Source organism: Sciurus carolinensis, chromosome 5, assembly GCF_902686445.1.
Source record: "Sciurus carolinensis chromosome 5, mSciCar1.2, whole genome shotgun sequence".
Taxonomy (NCBI): Eukaryota; Metazoa; Chordata; class Mammalia; order Rodentia; family Sciuridae; genus Sciurus; species Sciurus carolinensis.
In genome coordinates, this window is record NC_062217.1 from 18,624,854 (window position 1) to 18,639,291 (window position 14,438).

General features: G+C 35.5%; 1 protein-coding gene across 3 annotated transcripts in view; it reads right to left on the reverse strand.

Moving 5' to 3' along the window:
* The window catches only part of Gpc5 (glypican 5), a 1,347,364-nt gene that overhangs the window by 1,297,445 nt on the left and 35,481 nt on the right, over positions 1-14,438 (reverse strand). For all 3 annotated transcript variants that reach the window (XM_047554610.1, XM_047554611.1, XM_047554613.1), the window contains exon 2: positions 7,671-7,832. In XM_047554610.1, the coding sequence (XP_047410566.1) occupies positions 7,671-7,832 (162 nt within the window). The remainder of the gene's footprint in view (positions 1-7,670; positions 7,833-14,438) is intronic.

Below are 14,438 nucleotides of genomic sequence, written 5' to 3' on the forward strand. Positions count from 1 at the left end.
CAGAGACATACCCACGTAAATACAGTTATCTCATACTGGACAAAGGTGCCAAAAACATATAATGGAGGAAAGATAACCTCTTCAACAAATGATGCTGGGAAAACTGTAAATCCACATGCAGCAAAATGAAATTAAGGGGGTCTGCAGCGATGTCGGCCACCCACCCGACTCGTCTTGAAACACGGACCAAGGAGTCTAACACGTGCGTGAGTCAGGGGCTCCCGTGAAGCCGCCATGGCGCAATGAAGGTGAAGGCCCGAGGCTCCCCACCAGCTGAGGTGGGATCCCGAGGCCTCTCCAGTCTGCTGAGGGCGCACCACCGGCTCCTCTCGACCGCCGAGCCAGGGAGGTGGAGCAGGATTGCATGTGTTAGGACCCAAAAGATGGTGAACTATGCCTGGGCAGGGCAAAGCCAGAGGAAACTCTGGTGGAGGTCCTTAGCGGTCCTGACGTGCAAATCGGTCATCGGACCTGGGTATAGGGGTGAAAGACTAATCGAACCATCTAGTACCATCTAGTAGCTGGTTCCCTCCCAAGTTTCCCTCAGGATAGCTGGCGCTCTCCCACAAGAACCACCTGAAAAGCAACCCACGCGGTTTTATCCGACAATTGCTCATGCTGACATCAACTTGACATCCTCCTCTCTCAGTCGGCGCCGAATGCAAGGACATTGGGCTCTCTCTCCTTCCTTCTGCAAAGGCCTGGCGTGAATAGGTGATGGTGTTGGAGAAGTGGAACGTTTTTTCTCCTGGACCGCTGCCAAATGTCAAACCTGCAGTAGGACACATCTGTTCGTCTCACAGTGGAGGGAGGATTCCTGAAGGATCTTCCAGGAAACCATGGAATAGGAGGGAGTCCCAGAGACCCTTCCAATGAGACAAACCTCTCTCTCTCTCTCTTTCTCTCTCTCTCTCTCAACCCCTCCCTCCCTCCTTCCCTCCCTTCCTTCCCCCCCTTTTTCTTTTCTCCCCACTCTTTTCTTCTGGGAAATGAGAAACCCCCAGAGTTTAAATAAAGAATAACAAACAGCGGAAAAAAAAATGAAATTAAACTCCTATCCCTCATCCTGCACAAAACTCAAATCAAAATGGATCAAAGACCTAGGAATGAGACCAGAAACGCTGCACCAAATAGAAGAAAAAGTAGATCCGAATCTTCATCATGTGGACTTAGTACCATACTTCCTTAACAAGACTCCCAAAGCACAAGAAATAAAATCAAGAATCAATAAAAGGGATGGATTCAAACTAAAATTTTTTTTCTCAGCAAAGGAAACAATCAATAACATGAATAAAGGGTCTACACGGTGGGAGAAAATCTTTGCCACCTGCACCTCAGATGGAGCACTAATCTCCAGAATTCAAAAAGAGCTCAAAAAACTTAACACCCCCCCAAATAATCAAATCAATAAATAGGCTAAGGAACAGAACAGACACTTCACAGAAGCAGAAATACAATTGATCAACAAATACATGAAAAAAATGTTCAACATCTCTAGCAATTAGAGAAATGCAAATCAAAACTAAGGTTTCATCTCACTCCAGTCAGAACGGCAATTATCAAGAATAAAACAATACATTTTGTTGAGGATGTGGGGAAAACGTACACTCACACATTGCTGGTAGGATTGCAAATTGGTGTAGCCACTCTGAAAAGCCATATAGAGACTCCTTAGAAAACTTGGAATGGAACCACCATTTGACCCAGCTATCCCACTCCTTGGCTATACCCAAAGGACTTAAAATCAGTATACTACAGTGATGCAGACTCATCAATGTTTATAGTAGCTCAATTCACAATACTTAAGTTGTGGAACTGACTTAGATGCCCTTCAATAGATGAATGGATAAAGACAATGTGGTACAGATACACAATGAAATATTATTCAGCCATAAAGAAGAATAAAATTATGACATTTGCATGTAAATGCATGGATTTGAAGAATATCATACTAAGTGAGATAAGCCAATCCCAAAAAACCAAAAGTCAAATGTTTTCTCTGATAAGTAGATGCTAATACATAACAGGGGTGAGAGAGGTAAAGAAAGAATGGAGGAACTTTGGATTGTGCAGAGGGGAATTAGGGGAGGGAAGGGGGCAGGAGGTGGGAAAGATGGTGGAATGAGACAGATATCATTACTCCATATACATGTATGATTGCACAAATTGTGTGACTCTACATCATGTACAACCAAAGAAATGAAATGCTGTACTCCATTTGTGTACAATGAATTGAAATGCAATTTGCTGTAATTTATAACTAAATAGGACAAATAAAAAATAGTTTTAAAAAGTTGGAAATTACTGAAATGCCCATCAACACAAGAATGATAAATGTCACACATTTATAAGAAGTAATTTTACTCTGAGTTCAATCCCCAGGGTAAAAAGGAATTTAAGAAATTAAATAAAATGGTCAGGATATATAGATAGATAACAGATGAAACTCAAAACATAACTGCTTTTCATCCCTCATATTGTCTGTCTTTCCCAATAGACCACTTTGAAGAATCATCCCCATGATTCCCTATGCAAAAGTAAAATTAAACTAGTATTTGCAAATATAAATGTAAAATAATAATCTGATTAAATGTTGACTCATCTTCTAGACAGTATGTGTGTACAGTCCTCACATTGAAAAGTTAACTTAAAATGTACATAACATAAAATCAAGAAAAAATTGTTTCACCTACTATGAGCAAGTTTCTGTGCATGCCAGAGTGAGATTACCTTTGCCAAGGTAATATTATCATAGCTATCATCTTTCAGAATTAAAATGACTTAAAGTTCACTTCTTAGAGTTTGCAAAAGAAATCTGCCAAAGTAAACCCAATCGTAAGTCAACAGTTAATTTTTTCGAATATCAATAATGTTTCATGCAAGGCAAGCTTTATTTCCAGCTGAAAAGTAATTTAAGCTCTTATAATTTTTACCTAGAATACAGGAAAATGGCCTGTTTTTCATAATTAATAGTAGTCTGCTAACACAGATTACAAAGAAGCAATTTTTAATATTTCAGTGACAAAGGACAGTTGGATAAAAATCAGTTGCACTGATAGCTGCTCTGTGAGAACATACTAAACTGTGAGCTGCCTAAAATTGCAGGGGAAGAGAAAGCAATTGCATTCAAAATGGAAAGCAATGCTATAATAATATGCCCCACTCTGGTTTACAAATTAATAAACTGATAAACATATTTTAGGATTTTAGAAGTCTGAAGGAGTCAATAAAAATGAAATAGATTGAATATTTGGACTCCATGTATAACCTCAGCATCTGATAGTTCTGATGCTGGTAGGTGGTAAACAAAGGTATTAAGTATCAAAAGAGAGAGAAAAGTAAAGAGGAGGAGCGAGAGGAAGGTAATCTCTCATTTTATTTGGGAACTACTTCTCTTTCAGTGCCATTTGTCCCTTCATATATTTATGTAGTTCATTTGACATTTTCTGAGTGTTCTAAGTGCTAGAGACAGAGAAACAAGTCTCCCCAACACTGCCTACCTAAGGCTGTTCTGTATCCTTGAGCTTTTGATAAAGGAATCCTTAATGTCAGAAATATCATTATTCTATAATTCCTTCCACCTAACACTCCTCCAAGAGATAATTTTAAATATCCAAATGTGTAAAGCACAATTGAAGTGAATACAATGAATGACCTGTGTGCTTAACATTATAACATTTATACAAATCTAATTACCCTCCTGAGCATTAATATATTCAAATACATTGTGTCTTTGACAATATGTGTATCTGCATATATAACTTAGTTTCACAGTAGCCATACACTATCCCTATACATGATAGTAGCTAGTATCTGTGAGCACTAAAGAGAGGAATCCATAAATTAAATTCAAATTTTCATTTTACCTGCTTTTTAAAATAACACATTTAATTTTGAATGTATTCCTATATTTTATTAAAAATAGGAATGTAGTTTTTATTAAATTCTTGAATTTAACATTTCAACCTAAGAGGACAAGCCTGCCAATCTTTCAAGTACTTACAATTAAGGAATGAATATTTAATTTGCCAAAAGGATGAAATCATTAAAAAATGTTAAATCATTCTTCTTCTAAATATCATTTATCAGTCACATTTTTGCAATAACATTCATTTTAGAGGCCATATATAAAACTAGAAAATTTCCAAAATAAAGAGTATCTACCATATATTTTATAAATATGTGAATATATTTGAAAATGAGAGAAATACAGAAAGTTACATATATAAGGAAAAATATAACATTAATTTTATCTCCCCAATACTTCAACAAAACAAATCTTCTAATAGTGTCCTCCAAAATATTCCTTAATTTTACTTTTAAAAGTGAAGCTGGAATTTCTGTATTTTTTTTAATTTTAAGAATTCCCATTATATTATTTGAAGGGAGATTTAAAAACTGACAAATGTAAATACTAGGTAAGAGTTACATTTTTTATAGTAGATGACATATTCTCTGTTGATTTCCCTTATCTCTTCATGAGTCAGAGTACACTTGAGTGTAATATATATATATATATATATAAAATATATATATGTTTTAAATTCTAAAATACTTTTTAAAGAATACAATCTCATAGTAAAACAGTCAAAGGAAAACAAATTCTTGCCTTATTCCATGCAGTTCGACTTTATTCCTGAATACCGTTAAGCCCCTGCAAATGAAGGACAGTTATTGTCTGCACTGTGACCAGGCCAGCACCTCTCTTTGCAAATGACACAGCTTCACCATGAACAACAGAAACAGGAATATCAGCTTGTTCCTTTTACTTTATAAAATCCTGCATGAGTAGCCCTTGGGAAATAGTGACCTCCTAGGTCACAATTATGGGCCCCTCAACAATAGATTTTTGTTTATTTTGTTTATTTTAAGGAAATTTGACTGAAACAAACTACAATAAATTCCTGACTGGGAAAATCATGTACAGTTGTCCCAGAGGCCAACTCTTGCCTAACTGGTATGTACCCAAGCGGCAGACTCGAGTTGAATGTGAACGCCACACAGAACATCTTACGATTTTAGTACCAAGAGCCATTCTGCAGGGTTTCCTTTCTCCCCTCTGCTCTTCCAAACTCACAGCCTTCCTCACAGTAGTGTGGAGTCCAGTTATTCCACCAGCCAGAGCGATCATCCCTGTTCTCCATATTCAAGGAATTGCTCCAAAAAAATGTTTCCATGGAGTCCCATAAACCCATGAAAGAAGACACCATACTATATCCCAGTCCAACAACCTTAATAACCCTCAATACCACTTAAAAGAAGGTTAAAATTGTTGACGTAATGCATAGTAAAATATACATGAAGTGTTTAAAAATTAAAAAATCAAAACATAGCGAATCTACTTACATCATGGGAGAAGTGAATTGATTTCTCTATTAAATTTCTCTCAAGCAGACGAGGTTTCCTAATAAAATGTGTTGACTTCTTTCTTCTTTAGAAAATAAAGACTTGAAATTTTTTCATCTATTTTGATTATATACAAACTAGATGGACAGCATTTTACTTACTGATATAGTAGTCTGCTCAGTTATGATACAGCAAATACGATCTCTCATTACTTTTAGCATATATCTACTTGAGCTTGTTTTCATGAAACTAAGCCTAAAGCTATTTATTCTATTCATTAAATTAAAGGCTGATATTCTTGGAAGATAATTTATTCTAGTAAAATTGGCCTTTAGGCAAATTTCTTCTAAATTTGTCTTGCCTGTTCATGCTTCTTAAATAAAATTTGACATTACAAGAAGGGAGAAAAATGACAATGTTTTAGAACAAATCATATTTTAGAATGCTTCCACTTTTTTACTTTCATAATGAATTTTTAAATAAACAGCAAAACTCAAACTATTAAATGCAGAGGTACAATTTATTAAACAGAAAATAACAAAAGACTATATAAAATTACCTTGCCTTCTGGTGGATAGAGACAATGCCATTCCCTAATACACAATTCTCCTTCTGAAATAGTTATCAAACAATTTTTAGCAATATCGCCAAAGGATTCTATAGCCTCAATCCATCTTAAAATCTAAATATTCCAGGTTTTCCAATCTTTTGAACTTAATATGTTCTATAAATTTATCTAAAAATATGCAAAAAAAGTCTGTGACTGTCTTTGATGGCAAGAGAAATATTCAGCTACACTGAGAGTCTTAGTAATTGCTAACACTTGCTCTCACCTACATTAGCACAGCTATCCAAAAAATAGGCTAGATTCATCATGATCTTCAGGCATCTTCTTATTTGGAGAGATATAGTTTTGACATTAAAAGATGATAAATCACAAAGAAGCTTCCCTGTTTAAAAATTATTTCAATAACTTAAACTTCATGTTTGAAGTCTTCTTCACTGTGAGTTGGGCTTACCTTTACAAGCATCTGACTGACAATCACTAACCCATTTGACTCAGACTTTTCTATTTACTGCCCACTTACCTTTAAAATGCATTTTCTGTATTGTACACACTATCATTTTCATGAGAAATAATTACGTAATTTCCAGTGGGTAGCTGGAATCTTCTAATTCAACCAGTTAAAAACTACACAATTCTTTGTTTAAAATGCATATCAAAACATTTTTCTTTGACAATTTCACATGAATGAATTTCACATCAGAAATAAAATTGCATTCTAAAGCATCTTAAAACAATGCAAAATTAATAGCATCTTAAAATATTTTAATGTTTATATGAAAAAGTCATCAATTCATCATGTACTACATTTAACTCAACTTAAATTTTATTCTGATTTATTGTATTTATTTTATTTAGTAAGTATGGCTTTAAAAATTAATCAGCTATGTGTGCAAACAAAGCAAATTACTTAAGTGCATTGACATTAATATACTTATTAAAAGGGAATATTAACAGAAGTTATAGTCTGTGCTAAACAAAAGCAATAAATTTGTTGGAAAAGCAATGCGATATAGATATTTTCATTGTAGTCACATACAGAATAGGTAATGCTTTATAAAAGGGAAAATAAATTAAGCTATTTTATTGTAGCAATAAGGAATTTTATAGAAAAGATGACAAAAATAAGAAAACTATCATCTATTTTTCATTTTGCTTCTTAATTTTATAACTCATTAATTTTATTTCTGAACATATTGTTTGAGATACAGTTGAGTTGTGGTCTTAGCTGACCCTTAAACATCCAACCAATATTTCCCAGTTGCTCATTTACTAGGCCTTCCTGCCTGCACTTTGATATACTGAACAAGTGCTCTCATAAAAACCATATGAAGTTTCAGGGGAAAACTCAGACAAATATTTCTTCAAATCATATTTTTAAAAACAAATCTATAACTACCCAAATGAAAGCAATGAGATTTTATGCTGTAGACATTTTTCATGAAATGTGATAATTATGTCTGCTCACACTGAAGTAAAATCATACATCAGAATATTGGGGAACCCAAAAGATCTCTATAAATTTATTCATGTGTTTAAGGACCATTTCAGTAATATGACTGTTGCACTAGTCCAACTCAAAAATATGCCAGGATGACCTCCAAAAGAGGTTATAAAGGTTAGAAAAAGATAAAACTACACTTTATGCCGAAATAATATGCAAATATAAGGAAATATACCTAGTCCCATTTACCAGTATCACTAAAATAGGCAAATTACACAGGGCTGGTCCTTAGTTCAAAGCTCAAGACACATTTACCTTGAAAAGCAGCTGCATTTCGAGATATTAGCAGCTTTAATGTAGAGGTGGATGCTTGAAGTACCTGCTGCAGATCTTGGCGAGCAGCAATGTGGTATCTCTCCTCCATCTTCCTGGTGCAACATGTTGGCTTTTTGGATACGCACACCTGGAGATCAGGTCCTGAAACACACATAATATTTTCCAGAATGATTACCTATCCATTAAACAAATATCACATGTTACATATCACGCATTATGAAAAGCCCTACATACAAGGGTTTCATATTCTCTATGAAGAATTCATTTACCAGAACCAGTTGCTGTAAGAAAATTTCTCTATCATCTATTAACACAACCACAAAAAAAATTCCAAACCACTAACTCTTTGCTCAAATATTTTAACTTCTTGATCCAATATTAAGTATGTCTACTCAATAGAGGGCAAATTAACTATTACATAAGCGATAGATCAGAAAGAGTTAATTTTTGCTTATTTTATCAATTTTGCAAATTTATTTGAACTAATTCTGTTATAGAAAACTATACAGGCTAAAATGTCTTTTTTTATATGGAAATAAAATCAAATTTTGTTCATCAAATAAAGGTCAAAGAACATCATCTGATTTTTTCCATGCCCATGATGCTTGTGCTTCTCGAGGAATAAAATATCATCTGCAATAAAATGACAGCAGACTGAAATCCCCATGAGCCAAACCCAGGATCTACTCACTCTATATCTGCCTAGAGTGCTTCTCGAGGAATAAAATATCATCTGCAATAAAATGACAGCAGACTGAAATCCCCATGAGCCAAACCCAGGATCTACTCACTCTATATCTGCCTAGAGGCAACTCCTACCATTAAATCACTTTTTGCTTGTCTAATCACACTTAGAAAATCCAGTGAAGATGAATATTACATAAAATGTAAAGTCATTACACATACAGAAGAGTTGTACTTAAAAAAGAATTTGCTAACATAATGAACAATTGTCGTCCTGGATAGAGATCCTGAGCAAGCACCTGAATACATAGCACAAGTGTAGAGGACAAAGTGGAAAAGGTGTGGCACAGGGGACAGTTGACTTCTGAAGAGGGAACACCTAATGGAACACCACAATGTATAGGCATCCCAAGCCTACAAGATGTTATCTAATGCTTATGACAGTTTATTTACAAGCCCTGAAACAGTTATTCCCTTATTTTAGAACGGGAAGAAGTATTGTGGCCCTTGATGTCTGGGGAGAATCACAGCTCCCACATTAGCTCTGCATGGACTGATTTTAGATGAGCAAATGTAAAATATGCTTGTGCACAGACACAAAAATGCACATGTGTAACAGCCTTCACACTGTTCAAGTTCTTCCGACTTCTTCACACAGCCAGCCTCAGGTTTTAAATTTCCAAAAGTTGGTTCTGGATAAGATCAAAACATTTGAAATCACTCTGAGCTTCCTGCCAACAGGAAACACCAACATTTCTAAAAAATTTCATCTTTGGTTTGTTTAAGATAGACAACAAATGATAGCATTTGAGCATTTTACAAAGGCTAAGAAGCATAAAATATTTATAAGTGTCACAGTAGGTAACATGTTTGCAATTGTTTTTCATTTAATTTACCTAAAGTTATACGAAAGCTAATTCTATTTCAAATAGTAAAATTGATTGAAAGACACAAAGCTATCTTCTCATTTTATTCCTAAATGGAAGGATTGAGGAATTAGCATTCAGAGAAGAGCAATAATAGAGACTGGGGAAAAGAACCAATGAATAAATATAGAAGTGCACAAATCTATTTAGTGTGGGAATAACTACTAGGGAATTTTAAAATAACAACGATAATAATGTATCAATGCAAATATGCCTACTGAGTTCAAATATCTAACACCATTTGGCTAGATCATATTCTAAAACATGGTCTGTGAAGGACCCCTGAGTTGCGACCCCCTCCTTCACTCCCTCTCCAGCAACACAGGCTACTGTACTCTTCTTTCACAGGCTACCCATGTGTGTTCCTTGTATTCACCGAGCTCCCCCTTTCCACAGAGTCATTCCCCACATACTTCCTTCTATTGGGGGCACTCTTGTCCACCTGTGTTCACCCACACGTGCACCAAACACCTTCACCTAGTTCATTACTATTCATTTTTCCTAAGATCTCCACTCCGTCTTCCTGAGAGAAACTTTCTGTAACCTCCTAGACAACACAAGTCCAGATAACATATTATAGGGCCTCATATCTCTCCACTGCACATGTCACAGTTGTACTTTTAATATTCTTTGAGGAGATTCTAATTAATTAGTTCCCTCACCAATATGGTAAAGTTCCAAGCAGGGGACCATTTTGCTTGCTTTTATATTCCTGATGCACAGAACATTGACTAATACATCCTAAATACTCATTAATGCATATGTATTATCTCAGTTAATCATCATAACAATCCTATGATGTTCCTGCCACATTTCACACATGAGGAGTTGAACATATAAAGAGGCTTTCCAGTGTCAGGTCCAGGTACAATGTAGCTCAATGGTAGAGTGCCTGCCTAGCATGGAAAAGGACCTGGGTTCAATCTCCAGTATTGCAAAAGAAAAGGAGATGGAGAAGAACAAGGAACAAGAAAACTGTCCAGGGTCACACACTGACAGATTACAAATTTGTAGAGCTGGGGTTTTGAAAACAGGCAAAGTAATTCTCAAACTATGTTCTTCACCATTATTCCATGAGAGGGAAGTCTTCAATCTATAAATGGACTGTTTATAGATATAACTAGCTACTTCCCATTCCTGTTTTGAAAGAAGGCATCTGATAAGTTGCAAGAAAATAAATTTTTTAGGTTAGGAACTATCCAAAGAGATTTCTTCAAAGTAAAATAGACTAAAATAAAAGTTATAGACTTGCCATTTGCCTCTTTGCCCAACTTTAACTGGTAGAAAGCACATTAGAAAGATGCAACAAATTGCCTCCACTGCTATCCTAAACATAATGTAAGAGAAAAACCATTATACCTCAGCCACTCTGAGTACACACTCAGAGCAATTTTAGACCACTTAGCCAAAGTACAATCCTCAAGTTGATGAGGGTCTGCAATGATTAATTCAGACTTCCATTTAGACCATTAGAAGTTTGTAGTAACAATGTAAAACTAAATTCCAAACCAAATCAGAGCTGTGACATCATAAATCAAAGATGAACTTACCTATTAGGCAGGATATTTTTCAGCAGTATCACCTATGAGATATGCTTAAATAACTTAGAATTGGGGTACCAGTGGAGAAGGAAAAGAGTTGACAGAAAACAGTTCCAGTTCCCTTGTTCCTTCCTCTATCAGTCCAAGAGGAAGACCAGATGAACTAAACAAGATCCTCAGGGAAAGGACCATGTCTTACTTAATCCCAGCATAAGCACAAAGGACGTAAGATGCTGGTTGATAAAAAAAAAAAAAAAAAAATTCCCAGACTGCAGTTCTCCTGTTGTAAATAAACAGGCGTCATAAGAAAACAAAGCTAAAGTTAACCCAAAACATACCCCATGGCAGCAAGAGATATTTTAAAAGGATTTTAAAGCCTGGATTAAAGGAACATGGCAGCATTATTTCAGGATGATATGAAACACTAAGAGTGCCCATGCTCTAGGGCAGCTGTCAAGTTTCTGAACAATAAAGTCAAACTCTGCAAGCAATATTAAAAACAACAAAAATTTTTTTTAAATAAAATAGTGCTCCTCCAGTGAAGAGCTTTCAACCAAAATTATTGGTGTTTTTCTGGATTTCTCACGTAGAAGCAGCAGTATTGTTTAATAACTACTCCTTTCTGTTCTCCAGCGTAAGAAACTGTTGCAACCATCTCCCTGCTGGTGTGTTCAGATGTTAAAATAGGAATACAGGGAGGCATTCTGAAAAGACGGTGACATTGGCAGCATGGGTTTTGCTGTCTCCAAATCCTCATATAAAATCAGACTGAACTACAAAACAAATCCACGGCAACTTCCACAAAACTAGTTAACACGATATCTCCCCCAAAACTTCAAAGTACAAACAGGATGGAACAGACCAACAATAGCCACAAGATCTTTACAATATCAGTGTTTGGGCAGGAGGGAAAAGAAGGAAGCAGGGGAAGAATGTCTAAAGGGCCTGAAAACAGAAGAAACCCAGAGTATGCAATAGAATTCACAGGAAGGCACAGCAGACTGATTTGGGAATAGTAGCAGGGCTGGAAGAGTTCTGCTCTCTCTATTGTTGAATGTGTGTGATGGACCCACAAGAGAAAGAAATAAGTGAACAATGGCCAACAAGTCTTCTTTCCAAGACAGACTCCACATAGAAGAGACACTTTTAGAAGCGGGAACAAAATTCAACAAAACGGGGAACAAACAGACATAGAGCAAGAAGGTCTAGACCAAAGCAGAAAGGGAACTAAATCCAGGAAATGCCAGGAAACAAGCAGCCACATTTGGGAATGCCACATTTGAATGCCAGTGGAAGAAGAAATTAAGTCGAGTTAAAGCAGCTATCCTGAAGCATATCTCAACTGAAATGTTCAGAAAAACCAACTTCACATAAAACAAACAACAAAACGTATTGGGGTCAAATCTCACACAGAGTCATTATAACACAAAAGAAAATTAATAACAGAATAACGTCCCTACAGACAAAGAAAACATGTCATGAAGACATACACCAAAACATCAGATAGAGCCTTAGTTATATTATTCAAAACAAACTAAAAGACAACAACACAAGACATGAAAGAACTACACGAATCAGAATTAGAAAAATCAGATGGGAGGTGACAGTATTCAGGAAAGAATTAAGATAAAAAAAATTCTAGATGAAGCCCCTACTAGAAGCAACACAAAAGCCCGTCACACAGGGGTAATGACTCGAGAGAAACAAAAGAGGGAAAAATAAGAGTTCTGAAAAATCAAAATGACAAAAGGATCTGAAAGACAGGAGAACCAATATTGAACAGAGGTACAAATAACATAAGCCCCTTAAGAAGGAAACAGGATAAATACCAAAAGCTGTATATCAGGTTATTCTGAAACGGTTACAGTGTAATATAGAAAAAAAAAACAAGTAGCTGTGAAATGCTCAAATTCTATTCTCTAGTTCTATACTGTATCCTTGCAAATCAGAATTTTTAGTGTGGAAGAAAGGAGATACAGATATATCATTAAGCAATTAGGAAAGGTTCTATAATCTTAAACTTGAAGGTATCAATGTAAAATCATGAGAAATTTTATCTTTGAAAAGCTTATGTTTCCTAGCTTCATGAAAAAGGCCTAAAAAAATGACTAAATGAATAGCAAAGGGCATCCCTTGTGCCTAGACAATGATCTTAAAATATCTTTTCTCTTCAAAAAAGAAACCAGAGCTCCTAAGAAATGGTTCATTTTAGGACTGAAGCAGAAAATATATGAGACGACAGATACCAAAACCTCTACCCACCAGACAGCAAAGAAGTTTTCAAATAACTACTAGACTCCTATCAAAATAACTCAGGAATTATATTAGCTCACAAGGGTTACTGTAACAAAATACCACATACTCCTGGTTTAAGCAAACAAAATTTGTTTTCTCACAGTTTTGGAGGCTGAGTCCCAAGATCAAGGTACCAGATGAGAAGTTGGTCTCTCCCTAGCTTTTTGATGGTCATCTTCTCTCAGTGTCTATCACAAGAAGCACTTCTGGTGTCCCTTCTGCTTTTTATAAGAACAACAGTCACATTGGATTAGGGTCCTATCCTAATGACCTGATTTAACCTTAATTATTCTCTTAAAATCCCTATCTCCAAATATATTCACTTTGGGGGATCAGAGTTTTAATAGATGAGTTCAGCATGGTAACACATTTGTATAATCCCAGAGACTCAGAGACTCAGGAGGCTGAGGCAGAAGGATCACAAGTTAGAGGCCAGCCTTGGCAATTTAATGTACCCTGTCTCAAAATAAAAATAAAAGAGGGCTGGGATTAAAGCTCAGTTGTAGAGCACCCCTGGGTTAAATTCCTAGTATCACAAAAGTAAGAGACTTAACATACGAATTTTAAGATGACACAATTTTGACCATAACAGAGGACAACTTCAAAGTTTGTCAGTGGCCAAATATGGGCCGATTAAGCTTCAATAATAATTGCAATGGAGTGAAACCAATCAAATGTGATTAAATATAAAGACTTATAATGACTTTATTTTTTTTTAAAAATGAGTTTGTCAGAAGAAAGATAAATCTTTCTGTTAACTAATAAAGAAGCAAATACTTATTGTACCTTTCAAATATAAACTGAACCCATAAGTACAAATAGTATATGAGGGAAGCCTCTCTTTATGATAAATGAAAGAGAAATAGTAAAATTAGAATATCTTGCTTATTAAGCCCAAATGAATTAGTAGATGTAGACATTAACCAGCATTACCTGCCAAAATCAGAGACAAAAAGAGACAATCAGAAATTAAGTGCCACCCACAATCTTGCCAAAGACCAACTAATGTCTTGCCAAAGGAATAAAAACTGAATCTAATCCAGTCTTTGAATCCAATTGCCAATTTGGAGGAAACATAATGTTCTAAGGAACATTTTTTAACTCACCATAAATATGCAATCAGCAATATATGGACTGGGAAACTGAAAGACAAATGGTCCAGATTCTCAAAACATGTATCAAGAAAAGTTCTATTTTAATATATTTTGATTATAAAATGAAACACATATACAAGAAACCACACAAAACACATGTTTGGCTTAGTACGTTATTATAAGTTAAACACCCTCATACCTACCCAC